This window comes from Sceloporus occidentalis, unplaced genomic scaffold (assembly GCF_023333645.1).
Source record: "Sceloporus occidentalis isolate IW3139 unplaced genomic scaffold, rSceOcc1.0.p SCAF_192, whole genome shotgun sequence".
NCBI lineage: Eukaryota > Metazoa > Chordata > Lepidosauria > Squamata > Phrynosomatidae > Sceloporus > Sceloporus occidentalis.
In genome coordinates this window covers 725828-746044 of record NW_028317172.1, presented here as the reverse complement: position 1 = coordinate 746044, position 20217 = coordinate 725828, and the positions used below count along the sequence as shown (strand labels likewise).

General features: G+C 37.5%; 1 protein-coding gene across 4 annotated transcripts; it reads left to right on the top strand.

Moving 5' to 3' along the window:
- Positions 1-382: 382 nt before the first annotated feature.
- LOC149278370 (mediator of RNA polymerase II transcription subunit 14-like) lies at positions 383-19742 on the top strand. Of its 4 annotated transcripts, none has more exons than XM_089502065.1 (31): positions 383-567; positions 1506-1532; positions 2140-2245; positions 2875-3048; positions 3740-3869; positions 4235-4363; positions 4864-4971; positions 5283-5415; positions 6186-6336; positions 6440-6551; positions 6920-7045; positions 7252-7330; positions 7764-7923; positions 8182-8376; positions 8885-9019; positions 9929-10005; positions 10190-10350; positions 10447-10593; positions 10671-10762; positions 11977-12129; positions 12351-12620; positions 12995-13141; positions 13794-13890; positions 14433-14558; positions 15619-15801; positions 16602-16837; positions 16974-17153; positions 17399-17506; positions 18371-18496; positions 18662-18851; positions 19669-19742. In XM_089502065.1, the coding sequence occupies exons 1-31, from the start codon at positions 383-385 to the stop codon at positions 19740-19742; spliced, it is 4317 nt and encodes a 1438-aa protein (XP_089358191.1). The 4 variants fall into 4 exon arrangements, with proteins under 4 accessions (XP_089358191.1, XP_089358190.1, XP_089358188.1 ...); XM_089502064.1 differs by having other exon boundaries at positions 13791-13890; XM_089502062.1 differs by having other exon boundaries at positions 13791-13890; positions 14433-14571; positions 15614-15801.
- The last annotated feature ends 475 nt before the right edge of the window (positions 19743-20217 follow it).

The following is a 20217-nucleotide window of genomic DNA, read 5'->3' as shown; positions in this document are numbered from 1 at the left end:
CAAAATTGAACCGCCAGACAGAGGCACGAACACGCATGCGCATTCCCCGCTCGTCTCAGTAGCTTCTCTTCCGGCCGAGCCCCCGCCCGGCTCCTCAATCCCTTCCGGTGCGTGAAGGAGGAGGCCACTGGTAGGGTTTCGGATTCACACGGAGCGTGAGTCCGAACCGGAACCTGAGTTCCCAAGCTTGGGCAATGGTGTCTGTGGAGTAGTTAGATGTCCGGTGATGTGTATATATGTCTATGTTATTGTGAGGCATATGGCTTCGGGCGCCTTTTGACCCATTTTGTTTCGTGACGGGGTGTAATAATTACCCATTACCTTGTACTCAAGTACTCGTCGAGAATCGCAGTTAGAAATCCGTTTCGATTTGTGGATAAACATGCCTCCCGTGCAGCTGGAGAACAGTCAGCTGGTAGTGGCTGGGGGTCCAACTTCTGCCCCACAGGCGCCTCCCTCGGGGGCAGTGGTGGCTACAACGTCCCCCAGTCATGGCTACCGACTAAGCACACTCATAGACTTCTTGCTTCAGAGGACCTATCAGGAGATCAACGTCCTGGCGGATCTGTGAGTACATAGAGTTGTAGGGTGGGGGGGTTCGTTTTATATCACTTTGGTGCCGATCTGATGAATCAATAGCTGTCCCTAACCTCCTGATCTCTTAAATATGACCCATCATTAAGCTTCTCTGTATGGATACAGAGCCCTGGAACACTGACATACCATTAACACACACACACACAATATGTATAGATAGATACACACACAAATATCTGGCACTCATTGTCAGTAACACTTGAGATGTGTGGCTATATGTACATCTCCAATGTCTTATTGTTTTTGAAATCTAACATATGTCATCGGTTCTGTGTTTTCTTCCCATACCCGCAGAATGTTCATTTTGAAATATTTTGTCACTGACACTTCTTTAATACAAACTTGTTGAAGAACATCACGCATTATAAAAAAAAAAAGTGTGTGTGATTTGGCATCATTTTGCATCTATTTGACTAAATATGTGTTCGGAGTAAGAGTGTGTTTTGGCATACAAAGTTAAAATAGCTCACTATGGTAAAATTCAGTTTTTACCGTGTTTCATAATTGCGAATATCACTTCCTAGCAGGCAATCGCTCTTGCCAATGTCTGTTCCTCTGAAATATTGATCTAAAATATAAAACCGGTGCTCATACAGGATAGAGTCTCGCGATATTGAAGTATTCTATTCTATTCTATACTTATTTCACATTTGCATAAACATAAGTATTTTACCTTTTGATATCTAAGCTAATACTGTTCAAAAATGAACAGCTGTTAGGTCCAGTGTTCTGACATCTCGTATATTGCATGCATGTAAACTAATCACAAAAAGCCTTATGAGCTATTTTTCAAGTAGCACAGTGCGGATTTTTTTAAAATATTTCTTACGCCCCGTGCGATTAGCTCTCATGAAATGCGCTTTTTTCTTTTATGTTCATATTAACTTTGTTCTTTTGTGTCCCTATAGGCTTCCGAGAAAGACTGACATGGAAAGGTGAATTCATTTCTATAAGATTTTCATGCGTTTTTAAAATTCCTTACTGTTCATTCACCCGCTGGATGGTAAAAGGCCATCGCTTTTGACTTTTGATGAGGGGGTGTTGTGTGTTGGACGCATCTACTATACTGAGCTAGGAAATTATTATTCTATTTAGTTCTATAGCACCAACAATTTACTCAGCTCTTGTAAAAATGCATATAGTCAAGGAGAAAAAATAAAGTCCTTCATTTGTATACTAATGAGGATTTCTGACTGCATAATGCTTTATATAATTGGCATGTGGGCTTATGTATAATTATGACTGGATGGGCAGGATCATTCTAGTTAGCCATAATATGTTAATGCTGTGTAAACGATATGTACGACATAGTAGAATGTTACGCTAACAGCTACGTGTACCAAACAGTCACCCTGTTTTGTGCCCTCGGTTGCTATTTAGTATGCAAGGCATTTGGGTGTTGGAGTTTTTACTTTTGTTAGTTCGAGTCTTAATATAGTTCTAAGTTCCTCGTATCTTTGTGATTAATTTAAGGCTTCTTCAACAAATGATCAGTAAGCCATTGCAAGGTATAACATGTTCTTATGTTTTGTTTGGTTTTAGGAAGATTGAAATTGTGCAGTTTGCCAGCCGGACTCGTCAGCTTTTTGTGCGGTTACTAGCACTGGTGAAATGGGCAAATAATGCAGGCAAAGTAGAGAAGTGTGCGGTAAGTTCTGTTTGAGAATGTGTTTTGCAATGCATCTGTTGAAGAGATCACTTGTATCAAAATGCTTGTTTACGTGACTGCAGTTTAAATTTTTCAAGTATTGAAGCCCCCCCCAAAAAAAAATCTTGTGCCCCGAGTTTTCTGTTAAGCCATCCCCATTTTCTCATCTTGGCACCTCAGGCTGTCTAGTAAGTTACCGTACTAGTGGTATGAAGGGGTTCCAATAGCGTTATTGAAACCAACTACTAAAGTTAAATATATTATATATATATATATATATATATATACTCACTGAAACAGCGTGCTTAAGACTACTGATTTTTCAGAGAGCAATGATAACATTAATGATCTGTTTTTAGCTCTTGAACATTTGGAATTACAATGTCAAGCTTGGTAAATGGTGGTCTAGAAAAGTTTTAGTAGGTGGCCCAGTTTCAAACACCTCCAAAGTCAGCTGTTGACAGCATGCAAATGCAAAATTTGGTTGTTGTAACTGGGATCATCCAAGGGAATGACATAGTAGTGACTTTCCAGCTATTCATGTACGGCACAGGTTAGTGGTGCGCATTGAATTATTTATAATGGGATGCTATTTCTCAGCAAACCTGACTTCTGTTCTTCTTTTGCAGATGATATCAAGCTTCCTAGATCAGCAAACCATATTATTTGTGGACACCGCTGATCGCCTTGCATCCTTAGCCCGAGATGCCCTGGTGCATGCTCGTTTGCCCAGTTTTGCTATTCCTTATGCCATTGACGTGCTAACAACAGGGTCTTACCCGCGGCTGCCAACATGTATTAGGGTACCCCTTGTTTTCTTTCTATTTTTTTTTTTCCTTTTCGTTACGTAGGTCATAGGGGTAATATTGCTTCAATACAGCGCAATAGGTCACAGATGATGTTTATATTTTATTTCACATGAGTAATATAATGACATATCTGTAGTATGCTATCATCTCATAAATATACGCCCAACATGCACATACAAAAGAAGAAAATGCTTTCAAGAAATATTTTGTGGTATTACTTTGCTGTGCAATATATCTGGGTTGACAAAGTATTCAGTGTACAGAGTTGTAATTACATTGTAAATTTGTTAAACTTAAATAGAGGTTCCTGTCAATATGCTTGTTGCTTGTGACCATTTATGTTGTTGTGGTCTTTTCCATTCCTGTGAAGATCTACTCCAAGCTTACTGTTAGGCTACCTAAATTTTAATAACATGACTTATAACAGCGTTCCAAATAATTACAGCACAATACATTTCAAGGCAGTTCCGATTTAATAAATTTGGTGTGGGTTGTAATTTTGTTTACATGGGGAAAGCTATGAAATCATTACTATTTTTTCCTTGTTCCCTGTGTATGTCAGTATTTCACTTAAGTCTGTCTATGTTTTTATGTATACAGCTGTTATTTTTCTCTTACTGTTATATGAATTCCTTACTTCAGGTAAATAAACTTACATTTTTTTTTAAATATCTCTTCCTTACAGGATAAAATAATCCCCCCAGATCCTATAACAAAAACAGAGAAGCAAACAACTCTTCATCAGCTGAATCAGATCCTCCGACATCGACTTGTAACTACAGACCTCCCTCCGCAGCTGGCAAATCTCACAGTTGGTAAGTATTCATAAGTAAATGTTGTGTTGTATGTTTAAATATTGCTTTTCTTTTAAAATTACAAATTGTAGTCCCTGTGAAACACGCGGAGGTGCAGGGAATGATAGGTTGGTGATGCGGACGCCAGGGAAGCAGAGTTGTTTAGCTGAAAGAATGCAATAATAAGTGAAGAGGCACAGTTTCTTAAAATGCTTATTCCAAAGCAGCAGAGAAAGAGACAAAGTTTAGGATTAACTTTTTCTATATGCAAATCGGAGAATTGCTAAACCTTACTACAGGAAATTCAGGGACCCCGAGGAACACTCCTTTTGGTCATTATATTCTTTTCAGAAAGAAATGACTATCATTGCTTTTTCTCAACACAGCCAATGGCAGGGTAAAATTTCGTGTCGAGGGGGAATTTGAAGCAACCCTTACTGTAATGGGAGATGATCCTGACATTCCTTGGCGCCTTCTGAAATTGGAAATACTGGTGGAAGATAAAGAAACTGGAGGTAAATCTGACGTGATAACTCAACCATCCATTTCAGGCTAAAATTGTTGGTTGCATTTACTTTTGAGGGCTCCCTAGATCTGACGTAGGGCAGCATCATCACTGCCTACTATTGATAGTGTTCAAAAGTTTTGCATACTGTTTGGAGAACTTTTTGGGATCACTCACTGTACCTTATTCCTTTTTTTGTTTTGAGTTCCCAAGCCTGACATATGTAGACACATTGTAGATATTCTTTAAATGGTCAGCGTCCTGAGCACAGTATTGTATGGCGCCTGCTAATGTACCAGGCTAGGCCTTAGTGTTTCCATACTCACGTTCTGTCAGTGATGTTACATGTGAGGACAACCAGTTCCCTACTTATGCACGATTTATGCAGCTGAGATCTTTCTGGCTCCCGGCCAAACAGGTCAGTGAATTGGCTGCTTGCTGATAATGTGCAATAGTGAACCATAGAATAATTCTTTCTAAAACGAATGTATTTTAATATATATTTTTCAGATGGTCGTGCATTGGTCCACAGCATGCAGATCAACTTTATCCATCAGTTGATTCAGTCGAGACTATTTTCAGATGAAAAACCACTTCAAGACATGTACAACTGCTTGCGTATCCTTTCAGTACTGTGAGAGTATATTTCCATGTACCTTTAAACTGATAACCTAGTAGCTTATTAAGATAGCTAGGGTCTGGAGTGAAACCTTGTTGTAAAGCTGGTACGCAAAACGTTAAATCTAACATTACTTGCTGCTTTTACATTTTCACGGTCAATTTTTTAGCCTAAATAAAATACACAGGAGATAGAGAAATGTAATTGTTTTTGGCCCATATCTCTACATTCAAAGCTAACTTGACGTTTTTCCTGTGATTTCTTTTTTGCGCAATACAAAAAAAATATCCTTAACGTTGTTTCTGCAAAGACTCCTTCTGCCTGTCCCTTCAGCTGGAAGTCCTCCATTCACAAACTTTAATGCTGATACGAGAACGTTGGGGCGATCTTGTACAGGTGGAGCGTTACTATGCAGGAAAATGCCTCACTCTTACAGTTTGGAAGTAAGTTATTTTTTTTTGTGTGTGTGTGTGTTTTTGTAACTTGTAAAGTGTACAATTAATATCTAATTCCTTGGGAAGGTTTACTAGCTAAGTCAGCTGTGAGCTTTTGTGAGGCACGATGTTGCTACTTTTTTTTTTTTAACTTTGAATATTTGTGAATCTTGAGGTCCTAATTTTTTGAACTTCTTGAATAAAAGGGGTTTTCCAAGAACAATCATTGAAAGGAGTAGTCGTATGGGGAAAAAAGTATTTTCTCCTTGAGCATAAAATACAGTACTGTATAACGTAATGTAGGTTAGCATTGCCGAAAATCTGGTTGTACCTTATTTTGTTCCTATAAACTTCCTTTATCTGCAGACCTGTGGGCTGCCATTGTCAGTCGTGATATTTGGTGGCTTTCTCTGCACAATCGCCACACTGAGCTCATTCTTTATTCATTCATATACTTAATTAGTCAGGCAGTGTGCTGAGCAGTCAGCGTGCTTGGAGATTGTACTAAGGTAACAGAGCTAGAACACACAAATGAGTCATGCAGCTGCCTGAAAACAATATGAAAAATACTGAACTGTACATTTTTAATATAATACTAGCAAAAATGGGGGTAGTTCCCTTTAAGGTTATATATTTATATTTACCTGCAATTATTTGAGCCAAATGAAGTTGTTGAGTTTTAGACCATCAAAAAGCTAGCATCTGTGTTATTGACGTTAACTTACATTTGTCAAATTCTTGTAAAGGCAAAATATCTGAACTCTTCCTTCTCCTTACAGCCAACAGGTACTGGGAAGGAAAACGGGAACTGCATCTGTTCACAAGGTCACCATAAAGATTGACGAGAATGATGGTTCAAAACCTCTGCAAATTTCCCATGAACCTCCTCTTCCAGCCTGTGATTCTAAGTTAATGGAAAGAGCTATGCGGGTAAACAGCCAACAATTCATACACGGCACAGATAAATGTTCCAACACTGCATTATAGGCAGTTGAATTTTCCGATTTTGAGTGTTCTGTTTCTTGTTTTAAAGATTGACCATTTGTCGATAGAGAAACTGCTAATAGACAGTGTACATGCACGGTCGCATCAGAAGCTGCAGGAATTAAAAGCCATCATGAAGAGTTTCAATACAAAGGATAACTGTACGTACTTGAACTAAACTTTTTGGCATTACTTTTCAAATCTCCTTATTTCTTCAAAATGTGGTTAACAACTCTATATTATAATAGTCTAAATGCTTAATGGATTGTACCATTTAAGGCCTTTTTATGTTATGCGTGTAGACAGAAAGCAAATAAGTACTAGTATAATGTACAATAAATAGTTAGGTTGACATAAAACAACCATCAGATCTTACTTGCCGTAGCACTTTGTCCCGATCCGCTATACTGTAAAACTGCATTTGGTGGAAAATAGTCTTTTGGCTTGCCTTCATTACCTTATATTACAGTTTCATATACATATTGTGGAACCGTTTTTATTTCAATGTTTTCTTATTGTTTGTCCTTAGCTTTCATCGAAACAGCCCTTCCAACGCTGGTCATTCCCATCTTAGAGCCCTGTGGCCGTTCCGAGTGTCTTCATGTTTTTGTAGATCTTCATTCTGGAATGTTTCAGCTCATGTTGTATGGATTTGGTAAGAGTTGTGTGGTACTGTTCATCATTGTGGTTGTATATGTTATATGAATACTGATGTTAATTATGACTAATTGTAATTCTTTATATACATGCCTTATGTACAGACCTAGTCAGTGTGCACTGATTGAGTCTAAATGATACTCTGATAACTAGCAAAAATAACTAGCTATTTCTTAGAATAAAGCATAAGACCTTTTTTTCCAGACCAGTCCACATTGGAGGATATAGAAAAATCTATCAATGATGATATGAAAAGAATAATTCCTTGGCTTCAGCAACTCAAGTAGGTTCAGCTTTTTCTCTCTCCCTGTTTCTTAAGTTATAATTGATATCGGTAAAGTATTGCACTTAATACATTTGTAAGCCTTTATGTAAGGCTAAGCTTTCTCCAGTATATATTTGATAGAAACAGTAGTAGACACCACCGGTGACAGTATTTAAAATACATTTTGTGTAGTGTTGCAGAAACTGCAATATATTGAAACATCCAAAATTTGATTTGATGACTCATGGCAATGCTCAATTTCCAGAGACGCTACATAAATAGAAACGTGTCCTTATTTTGGGAATATGTAAAGTCTTCTGACTGCCCAGTTTGAGCAGTGTCATCTAAAAATCCCTTTACAATCCCTGACACATTGGTTAGCTGAAACTACCATTCCTGTGTTTTGTTGCAAAGCATGCTTGATACCCTGTGTTTTTCTTTTCACTTCAAGATTTTGGCTTGGACAACAGCGGTGTAAGCATTCGGTAAAGCATCTTCCCACAGTGTGCTCTGAGACTTTGCATCTAACAAACTACCCAACCCACCCTGTTAATAATCTCTCTAGGCACAAGCTGTTTATCAAGCTGACCCGTCTTCCACAGTATTATATAGTAAGTGATCGACTCCCATTCCACTCATTTCTATGTATATTTTGTGGATTAACAGATGTTTCCCTAATCTAGTTAAATATAAAATAAAATTAATTTTTTTGCCATTGATTATGCGAAAGTGACGGTTTTGGGAACTGTGTCATGAAAGTGCAACGTACAGTTACTCTAGTATGTCTGTATTTAAGTATGAATGGTCTTAATCTGCTTAATACCAAATATTACCAAGTATTACTAAATGGCATTCCATTTTTCTTGCAGGTAGTTGAAATGTTTGAGGTTGCTGGCAACCCCACAGAATTGGAGTATGCCTACCATTTCTTGTCTGTTGGTCATCAAGATGGAGAAGAGAATCCACCCACTGCTCTTGTGCTCCAGAAGTTCAAACCAAATGTTGAGGAGCTAGCTGTAGATGGCACATGCCGCAAGCAAGCTAAACCAGGCTCTAAGCGCAAGGTAAGCGTACAATCCAAGATTAATAGTTGTGTTTTGTACTGGGATCTGTTTTTCACTTCATTACCTGCTGGGCATGATGGTGCACGGTTTCATATGTAATAATACACCACTAGAACACAATTTGAATTTATGAAAACACCAACATTTCAAAAAGTCTGAATTGTTTGTCTACATTGGACAGTTGGATGCTACAAAGTGTGGCTTGTGGCTGTCCTGTAGTTTAGGAATAATGTTGTAGTCCCTTTAATGATTGCGACATTCATTTGTGTTCATGCTATGCACCTATATGACAACTTGAAAGTGCCCGGTTAAATGTACACTTGTACAATCTGATTGTGTCAAACAAGTTCATTATAAGGAATAAAGGCAAGTTCATATTTTTTCTTATTCCAAGCTAAAATATAAGAAGTTTTTATTTATTTATTTATTTTTATTTTTAAAAGAAAGTGAATTCTTTTTTTTTTTTTTTTTTTTTTTTTTTTTTTTATCTTATTATTTTGATTTCCAGCTTTCTGGTGAGCAGGGTTCTTCTGAATGTAAGAAGCCAAAACGAACAGGGGAGATGTGTGCCTTCAATAAAGTACTTGCTCATTTTGTGGCTATGTGTGACTCCAACATGCCTTTCATCGGCCTTAGGATGGAGGTGAGCTGGAATATGTAGGGCTAAAGAAAAATAAAGCCCAAAATTGTTGGTATTTTAAGTTTGTCGTTTGTGTGCTAGTCATTCATCTTTGACTTCTCATTGTATCAGGAAAACTTTAGTTGGCATTTTTTTGAAAGGGATAGTTTAAAATCTCATATGTCTTCAATAACAAAGAATGCAGATTAAAGCACTTTGTACGTACGTTTGCATTCTTTAACGGTTACGTGATTTTATTTGAAATATACTTTTAGAGGAAGCTGCAGCCAATCATCCCCACTTCGATCTGCTATTTGCAACAGTTTTGGGTACTTAAAGTAGCCAGTCGCTTGTAGGAAAGTGCTTGAGATCAGTAGATCAGTGGATGTTCTGTACTAGACCTCATGGAAATGTCACAAAACACAGTGATGAAGCTGGCCTGCTACTGTGTGACATGCTTTTCACAGAAAGCATTATGTGGAAGCTATGGAGCTCGGGGAGTGGGGAGACAATACAGAGGAACTGGCGGGAATCTGCTGAATCCTTCCATCTGTTTGCAATGTAAAAAAGTTAATTTGAAGGTGGCATTCAGTATGAGTATATACAATGGCTGGACTGCCTCTTTAAAATGTTTTATCCAAATCCTATATTGTAAGTCTTGTATTGTACACTTTAACAGTGCGACAGATCTTAACTTCCTTTTTCCATGATTTGCTTGAAAACCCTTTTTTCTGCAGTGTTTGAGTAAATGCTGCAGAGTTTCTTAAAATGTTGTAGTATAGTATGTACTAATTTGTATAAATATTCAAGTTTGAATATTTTAAATGAGTGGGCCCCTCCCAACTTTTTTTTCTGTAACTCTTAATTGTTATATGATGTACTATTTATGTGCTGTATATTAATAAATATACGTATTCCCACTTTTTTTCTTAGCTATCCAACATGGAGATTCCACATCAAGGTGTTCAGATAGAAGGGGATGGTTTCAGTCACGCCATTAGAATACTAAGGTACCAGCAGGTTTTTTTTTTTATTTATTGTTTTTTTTTTTTAACTATTTGGCTATGTTTTTTTGTGTTGGGTTTGGCTCGACGTTCTATAACTTTTATACATTCCACATTTTGCTTTTAGTCTCGGTTAGACTCATCCTTTAGATTTCATTGTGGATTTTTTTAATTGTATGTCCTTTTCTAGGGTTCCTCCATGTAAAGGAACAAGTGAAGAAACTCAGAAGGCGCTGGAACAGTCGCTACTTGATTGCACATTCCGACTCCAAGGCAGGAATAACCGTACTTGGGTGGCAGAGTTGGTATTTGCGAACTGTCCTCTCAACAGTGCCACATCCAGGGAACAAGGTATTGCAACAGGGGGCATGTTGCATTCTTGGGTTCTTTCTCATTTTTCCGTTTCACACACTGTGCAAATAATCTTTTGGCTATTCGTTTTCACAGGCCCCACACGGCACGTCTACCTGACGTATGAAAACCCACTTTCGGAGCCAGTTGGTGGCCGAAAGGTGGTCGAGATGTTCCTGAATGACTGGAATAGTATTGCTCGATTGTATGAATGTGTATTGGAATTTTCCCGTTGTTTACAAGGTACCTTATTTACAAATTTTGTTTAAGGCTGGGCTTCGGTCTGCAATCTATTTATTTACCTTTTTTTGTTCCTCAAGATATACCACCTCATCTAAATCTCTTCTCTGAGGTTCGTTTGTACAACTATCGAAAACTTATCCTGTGCTACGGCCCAACAAAGGGAAGCTCAGTAAGTAAAATGTAAAAGCCGTGTTGAATGAAAACATTTGTATTGTAAAATAGCCATAACAAGCAAGGAGTGTTGTATAATCATATTATGATTTCAAAAGAAAGCTCTACTTGACCTGAAAAAAAATAAATATATATATATATAATTTGTAGGGGTGCACTAAATGAGTTAGTGGGAAATTGAACAAAGTAAAACCTTGCAAAAACACGAAAATTGCTATGGTGGTTTTTTTTTTTGAAAACATTGTAAAATCACCCTGGTCCTTAAGGGGTTAAATAACTGATAGCACCATGTCTACATAGATGTACATAATTCTCCTACATGCCATTACTACAGAAACACTGTAGGAGCCGGCTCGCAAGACAGTTATGACGTTTTCTCTCACTCTGCCACAGACTCTCTCGTTTATAAATTATCCAAAGCGAGTAGCGCACCTCTGGCCTGCTCGTAGTTCTCAGGTCTATGCTGATAGGGTACAGGATATGCTGGAAAGTACATCAACGTACACTGTGCTGCCATGTCATTTCATTATCTGGGATCTGCATTTTCCTTGCTTTTAACTCGGTTTGTGGGCATTCCTAAATGTGTCTGTATAGGTGTCACAAATAAAACCGTGCTCTATTTTGACAACAAGCATCTTGACTTGATTGATCCGTTTCAACAAACTTTCTCAACATTAATATATTTAGCATTTAGTAGAATGAATGAAAAACAATTAACCTTTTCGGCTGAAATGAATAACATTGCTATTCATGTAACAAGAAACCAGTTCTCATTATGTTTTTGATTTGTAAAGGGACACTCCAGCCATTATATATATATATAAAACTAATGAATATGATCGCTCAGAGGTCCCTTTTAAATGTACATTGGCTCTTTTGCAAATGCATGGAGGAATTCTGCAGATCGCCCCATAAGCCTTTGCTCCTTATACCACGTGAAAACACAGGGTGAACGCTGCTGGCAGGGGTCTGTTCTCACCCCTAAGTGCATACATGGCAAGTGCTCCAATTGATTTCAATGGAAGTGCTTTCTTGACACTGACAGCTTCAGCGGCAATATTATGCATATTAAAAAGTGCTCACAAAAACTATAAAATACATCCTTATTTTGGCGTCCCTCTTAATTGTGTTTTTTTGTTTTTTTTTTATGAAAGTTGTGTACCTATTCTCTGCTCTAACATGTATGTGTGTTTGTTTTTTTTTAATTTGTAGATAAGCATACAGTGGAACTCTGTCCACCATAAATTTCATATCTCACTTGGAACCACTGGCCCTAATTCCGGTTGTAGTAATTGTCACAATATCATTCTTCACCAGCTGCAGGAAATGTTCAACAAAGTTCCAAACGTAGTCCAGTTATTACAGGTATTACTACAGCTAACAATTCTTAACTTTAATACTGTAGACTTTTAATGTAAATATCTTAGTTTATTCGAAGGGATTCAAGCCTTTGAAGAAATACCTTCGGTTTTTTGTTTTACCACCACTTTCTTTGGCATTTTTATTTATTTAACTTATGGGCATTAATTGGATGGGTATATTGTCAGAAATGTTAACAGGAGCTATTTTTTTCCATTTAATCTTAGGTATTATTTGATACACAAGCTCCTCTAAATGCAATTAACAAGCTTCCAACGGTGCCAATGCTGGGACTCACGCAACGAATAAACACGGCCTACCAGTGCTTTTCAATTCTCCCTCAGTCCCCCACACATATTCGACTGGCCTTCAGGAACATGTATTGCATTGACATTTACTGCAAAAGTCGGGGAGTGGTAGCAATACGTGATGGTGCCTACAGTCTCTTTGACAACAGCAAAATAGTTGAAGGATTTTATCCGGCGCCCGGACTTAAGGTGTGAATTGTTTGTAGTAAAGTGATTAAAGTGACCAAGCCTACCCATTTCTTCACCGAAGCTGATATGTCCCTTCCTGGAGTCACCAAAGGTTGCAACTTTGCAGAAGCTATAGAAAATATAGAATTTGCTGCCAGATAAGAACTATGCAGGCCATAAAGGACATTCAAAAGGCATTGAGTATTTTGATAAATGGGTTGGCTGATTCAGTTAGGGTTTAAGCGAAATTTATGGAGTCTACATAGTTAGAAATAACTTAAAAATGTAATACTATTCTTTTTCATTGGATACCATGGTTCATTTAACTGATACTTTTTCACTAGAAATTTGCCATGCCTGTGTTTGATATTTACACAATTTTTCTCTGTCTACAGACTTTCCTGAATATGTTTGTAGACAGCAATCAGGATGCAAGGAGGCGATCGGTCAACGAGGATGATAATCCGCCGTCCCCGATAGGTGGTGATATGATGGATTCGCTAATATCCCAGTTACAACCACAAGCACAGCAAACACCACAGGTATGTCTACAGCACACATTTGCCTCCACACAATCAGGTGCCGTGATGTATGCATTTAGTGAAATGCAAAGTAGTTTAATATTAAGCCATAGAGGCAGAAAAGCAATTAAGCAATGAAGTTTTAAAAATCAATGAATTGCAGATGTTGAGGACACTCTTTAAATCCGTTGCTGTTTAAAAGAGGCCGTCATGGAGAATTAGATGAGCCAGGCAATACTGTATTTCTGAAGCTCTATGTAGCAGTATTAGTAGTAGCAAATCTTAATTTAGACAAAAAAAAAGTCTGTATTAAGTGGGTGAATTAAGATTACAAAAATGCTGTTTGTTTAAATGTGTAGGTACATAATACAAAACTGTACCACTCCTGCCTTTTCCCAAAAATTGATGGTTACTCAGTACTCTAAATTATAAAGGATGCATATGGTCAGGAACGACATCAATAAAGGCTTGTTCATAAAAGAGAAATTCCCATTTGTACAATACATAGTTATGTTACCTGATACGTGTGAGTGTTCTGGAGATTATCATTCATTGCATGTGCTCAAACCTAAGGGCATGGTTATTATTTGAATATACTTTTTTGTTAATTTTAGTAGTTTAATATTTATTACCATTTACATTTTGTTTTTATTTTAAGCAGTTTGCAAAGCAGGCTGGTACATCGGGCGCATATCCTCTTACTTCACCACCCTCCTCCTACCACAATGCAGTTACTCCTTCTCCATCTATGATGCACTCACAGTCACCTGGTAAGATTTAATTTTTCCCTTTTTTTTTAATGTACATGGTCTGTCCAATTCACTGCTTGCACGGAAAAACAACTAGTAGAGGAAGTCACACTGTCTAGAGCATAACTTTGGTGCTAATGCAAAAACGCTTTGAGCGCCTTTAGATGCTGAAAAAATGGATATAATATTTGTCAGAAGAACTTTAGAGACTGCAACTTTTTTTTTAAATACATATAATAATTATTATTATTTCTATTACACTTTATATTCTGACCCCTTCTTCTTTCCTTTAAAAATATTGATTTTCCTATATGATTTCCATTCTGTTTATTGGATTTTAGCAGCAGCCTCGAGTGGTTACGTAGAACCACATTTGTAGCTCTTTAAGGCTCTCTTGCAAATGCTTGTTGACCAAAAGGAAGATATTTCTGAGAATGTATGTTAATGTTTCACAGAAGGCTTCCCAGGTTAGAAAGTAAATCTTAATTTCTGTACATGTTTAGCGCGGTACAATTGTTTCCCATTGCCTTTATGGATCTTTATGCTGTAATTTTGTTTGTCAGGAAATCTGCAAAGTTCTCCAAGTGGTGCACTCAGAGCACCTTCACCCGCTTCCTTTGGTCCCACCCCATCACCTTCCTCCCTTGGAATTACAATGGTCCCCAACTCAAATTTTGCAAGCCCCCATGGTGAGTGTGTTTTTGGAACATTTAAATGTGCAAGATTCTTTTATCCTGTTGTCATACTGATTCAGACAAAAAACACTTCGAACTGTGGTGTGCCCTGCCCTAGATGTAAGCAGGAATTTTATACTGTATAATAAAAAAAAACCATGCTCACATTCAAGTGGATAGCGGGGATCACAAGCAGAAAATGCAGCGAGGTAACACAATGTGTTACAGTACAGAGTACTGATGACAAGCTACCAGTTGTGTAAAGCTCTCTGACTTCTATAACCAAATTTTGGAGAACAAAGTCTGAACTCTATTGTATTTGTTTTGGTGGGAACACATTGAGTTCCTTTATACTAAAAATGTTGGGTTGTCACCCCCCCTCCCCTCAAAATTTGACATACATGACATGCAGGTAAGTATATTGTATATGTCAAGTTATAACAGTGGAAAGCGTTACTGACTGCTGAACAAGACACACATTAACACAACCTATTGGCATTTTTTACCGTCGGTCAACCTATTGGCTATTTAAAAAGTGTTTATTACGTTTCCAAGTTGCCCTTTTAGTCTAAGATCCACAAATTTACGTATATGAATATCAGTGTCCTGAGAAAATTGAGTCTCCCGGAACTTTTATTTTTCTTGTTCCATAATACATGCACATATATATTGTGTAATAAGTATAAAATGTATGTTCCCATCACCCACTCTCCCCGCTTTCAGAAGCTTACTGGAGGTGATTATACCAAAAGTAACAAACAGAGAAACTTGTTTTATGGAGTTCGTTTTTATGGTTTGCTGACTTTTATCATTACTATGAAGTAAAGTATAAGCTTCCATTCTAATGTCAGGTGATTATGTGCATTAAATGTTTTTAATAAAAGTGGAAATTGAGGCAGGCTTCATGACAGTTCACTGTGTTCTCAAAACATCCTTCATTGCCCACAAAGGAGAGAGATTTGTTGTAGTCTTACCGTACTTCATGACGTCATCAGCTTATTCTCCCATGGAAAGATTGTTTATTGACATTAGTGATGATGTCATAAAAAAAAATCTCGTCTTGCAACTTGCACAGGTACATTAGACCCTAGTTCTCCGTACACCATGATGTCACCCAGCCAGCGTGCAGGGAATTGGCCAGGGTCTCCTCAAGTATCTGGTCCTTCTCCAGCAACTCGTATGACTGGGATGTCACCAGCAAATCCATCTCTTCACTCTCCTATCCCTGATGTGTCTCACTCCCCACGGGCCGGAACAAGTATGTTGTAGTTCCCATCATACACTTTAATTAAAAATCACCAGTTATTTTATTTCCTTTAATCTCTATTCTGGTCTGTAAACTGGTTTTAAATGCATATAGTATTTTGGTCCAAAAATTTAAACTATTAATAATCAAATGTCAAATTTAATTAAATTTAAATAACCAGACAATTGTTAAATTCACACCATTTATCCTTAAAAACGATGATACTATTGTTTGACAAATCAAATAAAGCTCAAGGTGTATTGAAGCCCCTTTGGATGCTTTAACAAACCCTGGCCCTTAATTCTTACTACAGAAAAGTTTATTGCATACATCTGCACTATACAACATTGGTGTCTGAAGGTACCAATCTTCATATATAAAGCCAGGCACACAAATAATAAAAACTAATTATGGCCAACATGAAATTCACAAAATCAAAATATGAGCTTCCTTATATATATATGTACGCAAACAAGGCTGAGAAGTTCGCTAAGTAAGAATGAAATAATAAACATGCTCTCTGTTGGGATCTCCTCAATTGAACCGTCATGGATCAATATGAATGAGGCATTGCTAAATCCACCTGTGTACCACGTGTGCTGCTGACAAACACCTGTGCAAATGTGTGTTTTGTTTAATCATGTAATTTGGTTAAAGCCGAATGGAAACAAAATATCAATTTTTTTATTTGGTGAGTGTCATTCAAGTTATTAAATGGCAAACCCTTTTAGTTCTTTAGAAATACTTCCTACTCTAGCGTTACAAGTAATACTAAATGTGTTTTGTTTTTTTTTTATCTCCTGTTTTTACAGGTTCTCAGTCAATGCCAACAAATATGCCTCCCCCTCGAAAGCTACCTCAGCGCTCATGGGCTGCATCCATCCCGACAATCCTTACCCACAGTGCCTTGCACGTACTCCTATTGCCTTCTCCTACTCCAGGACTATCGCCTGCTCTGGCAGGCAGCTACCTATGTTCTCCTCTGGAAAGGTTCCTAGGATCAGTTAACATGAGAAGGCATCTCCAGAGGATAATCCAGCAAGAAACGGTATGCACGTTATACCTTTTGATAACCTAAAATTACACAACTTCATAATACTTTTTTGCTTGAGATTCTGCATGGTTTTCCTAATATATAATTGTAGAAAATCAGTTATTTCATGTTTATTGTTTTCTTTCTTCAGCTGCAGCTTATAAATTCCAATGAGCCAGGAGTCATAATGTTCAAGACCGATGTCCTTAAGTGTCGGGTGGCTCTTAATCCCTCTACAAACCAGACATTGCAGTTGAAAGTTACACCAGAGAATGCCGGACAGTGGAAGCCAGAAGAGCTGCAAGTTCTGGAGAAATTCTTTGAAACCAGGGTATGCTAACATCTGCTAAATTGAGATCTCCTTCAAGTTTAGTTCATCCTTATCAGATATCAATTTAATGGTATTAGATTTCTGTTCCGAGCCATTTCCATAATGTTGTCTCCTTCCTCTTCCTTGACAGGGAGATCTGTAATGGTAGTTCTTCTGCCTCATCTAATGGACCTTTTTTATTCTCTTCATACTGTTCAATGATTATTCTGGTTTCATTAAGGCCATTAAACATTTTTCTTTTATAGGTTGCAGGTCCACCTTTCAAAGCAAATACCCTCATTGCTTTCACAAAGCTGTTGGGTGCTCCAACACACATCCTAAGAGACTGTGTTCACATCATGAAGCTAGAACTGGTGAGTCTAACAATATAATACAGCGGGAGCTATATTCTACAATCCAATAGACCTGAAGAAATTAGCCTACTGCTTGTCCAAGGAAATATCTGCCATCAAATTCTGGTTATGTGTAACACAGCAGTCTCCAGTATAATACATTAGTTGTTGGGCTGGGTTATGACAAGGTTGTAACATGTAGTTCTGCTGCCAGCTACAGGATCCCACTACCTGAAGCTTAACATCTCAAAGACTGAGCTCAGGTTAGCCCGTCCCTGTTTCCTCTGTCCACAGGCCCTGGTATCGCCATCACTGTTGAGAATTCCTTACTCTTCCCAACAAGCCAGATTAGCTAGTTTGATGTTACACTTTGATATCCCCATTACCCCATATATAAAGCCACTCACAAAATCCTGCCACCCACCCTTTCAAATTTGTCTTTTTTTCTCCCCCAAGAGACTACTTAAATAGTTATCTCTTCCCTTGTGCATTCTGACTGGATCATTGTGACTCCCTCCAGGCCGGTCTACCCCTCTCCTGTGTTTTACAGCTCCAACCCATTTTGGACTCCTACCAGCTACTCACCTGCTGCTCTTATGTGCCAGTCCTTACAGGAGCAGCCTTTGATTCTAAGGATAAACTGCTTTCTCAAAATAAGCCACTTTTTTTTTTTTTTAGTGGTATGTGTGGGATAGCCATCAGGGTATCTTGGATAAAAGGCCCATAACCAAGTAAATTTTGACATGCACAACCCTTCTTGTAGGAAAGGCTCTGGGGCTGTCCCTTGTGATTCTTAATAAAGTACATGTGGATGCAGTGTTTATTCTTAAGTCAGTTGTAGAAGGAAAATGAATGATTTTCTTTTTTCCTACTGTCTAAATACAGTTCCCAGATCAAACAAATCAGCTGAAATGGAATGTGCAGTTCTGCTTGACCATCCCTCCCAGCGCACCACCGATTGCTCCCCCAGGGACTCCTGCCGTTGTGCTTAAATCTAAAATGCTGTTTTTTGTAAGTACACTACATTTTTTTACACTTAAATTTATACAACATTCATCAGTTGTTTCCCTAATACAAATAGCACAGATTGTTGTCATTTTTGTCCAAGTAGTTAATAGTTTGAAATGGGAGGAATATGCAACATAATATTGTCTTGGGTTTTTTTCCTCCCCATAGCTTCAACTAACTCAGAAAACATCAGTACCTACTGAGGCTGTTAGTATTATTGTTCCCATTATCTATGATATGGCATCTGGGACAACCCAGCAGGCTGACATTCCGCGTCAGCAGAACTCTTCAGGGACAGCTCCATTAATGGTCAGCAACATTCTGAAAAGATTTGCGGAGATGAATCCACCACGCCCAGGTAAATCCTTTAAGAATGACTTAACGTGTATCTTAGTGCTTCCATTTGTGGCTTTATAGTTGAAGGTATGGGGTTTAAAACTGTATAATTTGGGAATTGTATTCTCCTGCAGTAATATTTACTATTTTTTTCCCACTACCTTTCTGCTGTGCTTAAAACTGGTCATATCAACCAAATGTTGAATATTACCACTTTTTATCATTATTTCAGAAGTAATGTTTAGGTAGTGATTCTACTATAAGAAATGGGATGTAATAGAATGTCTCGCAATCGAAATGTAAAACAAATTAATCAAAAATAATCGTTCTGCTTATTGTCCTAGATTCTGTTGTATAGACTTCTCTCTCAAACCAATACTGCCAATTGATATGCGTGCGGAATAATCCGCTCTGCGTTGTGTATTAATGATAAATGTAATACCCTTGTTTCCTCCTCCAAGAACTAACATATAACCGTATCCCCTTTTCCAGATAATATATATGTCTAGTTCTACTAAGGTTTTCTACCTGATATTACAATAAAACAGCCAACCCAAGATTCTTACCAGAGAGAGAGCTTTAATTAGAATCTGCCCAGATTAATGTTACAGCAAAGACAGAACCAGAGTAACAGTGATATACAGATGACAATCATTCTTACCAATCACAAACATCCCATCTATCTAATATCTAAAAGAGTTAATTAAACTTAAGTTATTGTAAAATTTGTTACAGCTGTTTACATTTTAGCAATGGGGACATTTTGGCAATATGTTGTGAAATCCATTTAACTCTTTGCTTTTTTTTTTTTTTTTCTTTTCTCTTCCCGTGTCTTACAGGTGAATGTACGATTTTTGCCGCTGTACGGGATTTGATGGCCAATCTTACACTGCCTCCTGGTGGACGGCCGTGATTACTATTTTGCAATTTGCATGACTTTTTTTTTTTTTCATCTGTAAATATGAACTTGACAAAGGACAATTTGCCATTGGGATATTTTTTTGTCTATAAGAACAATGATGTGTAAACTTGGCAGATATTTTCAGAGATGCACTTCTTTCACCAGAAAATATATATAATTGATCAAAAAGGAAACATTTTTGTATAGCGTGTTTTACTATACCACATTTCAAGCAGAGTTGAGGACTTATAAATATCTGCTTACCAAGAACAGATTTGATATTCTGTTTTATACTGAAAAGATTATGAATATGCCAAACTGTCTTTATGTAAATGTGCTTTTCTTTAATGTAACAGATATTCTTTTGATTTTTTAAGAATGATTTGTCATTTTGAATACTGTAAAACTGTGACAAACATTATTTATAATGAAACTGTATTTTAATATGACTGCTTTAAATCCTAACATGAAAAGGATCTAGGCATGT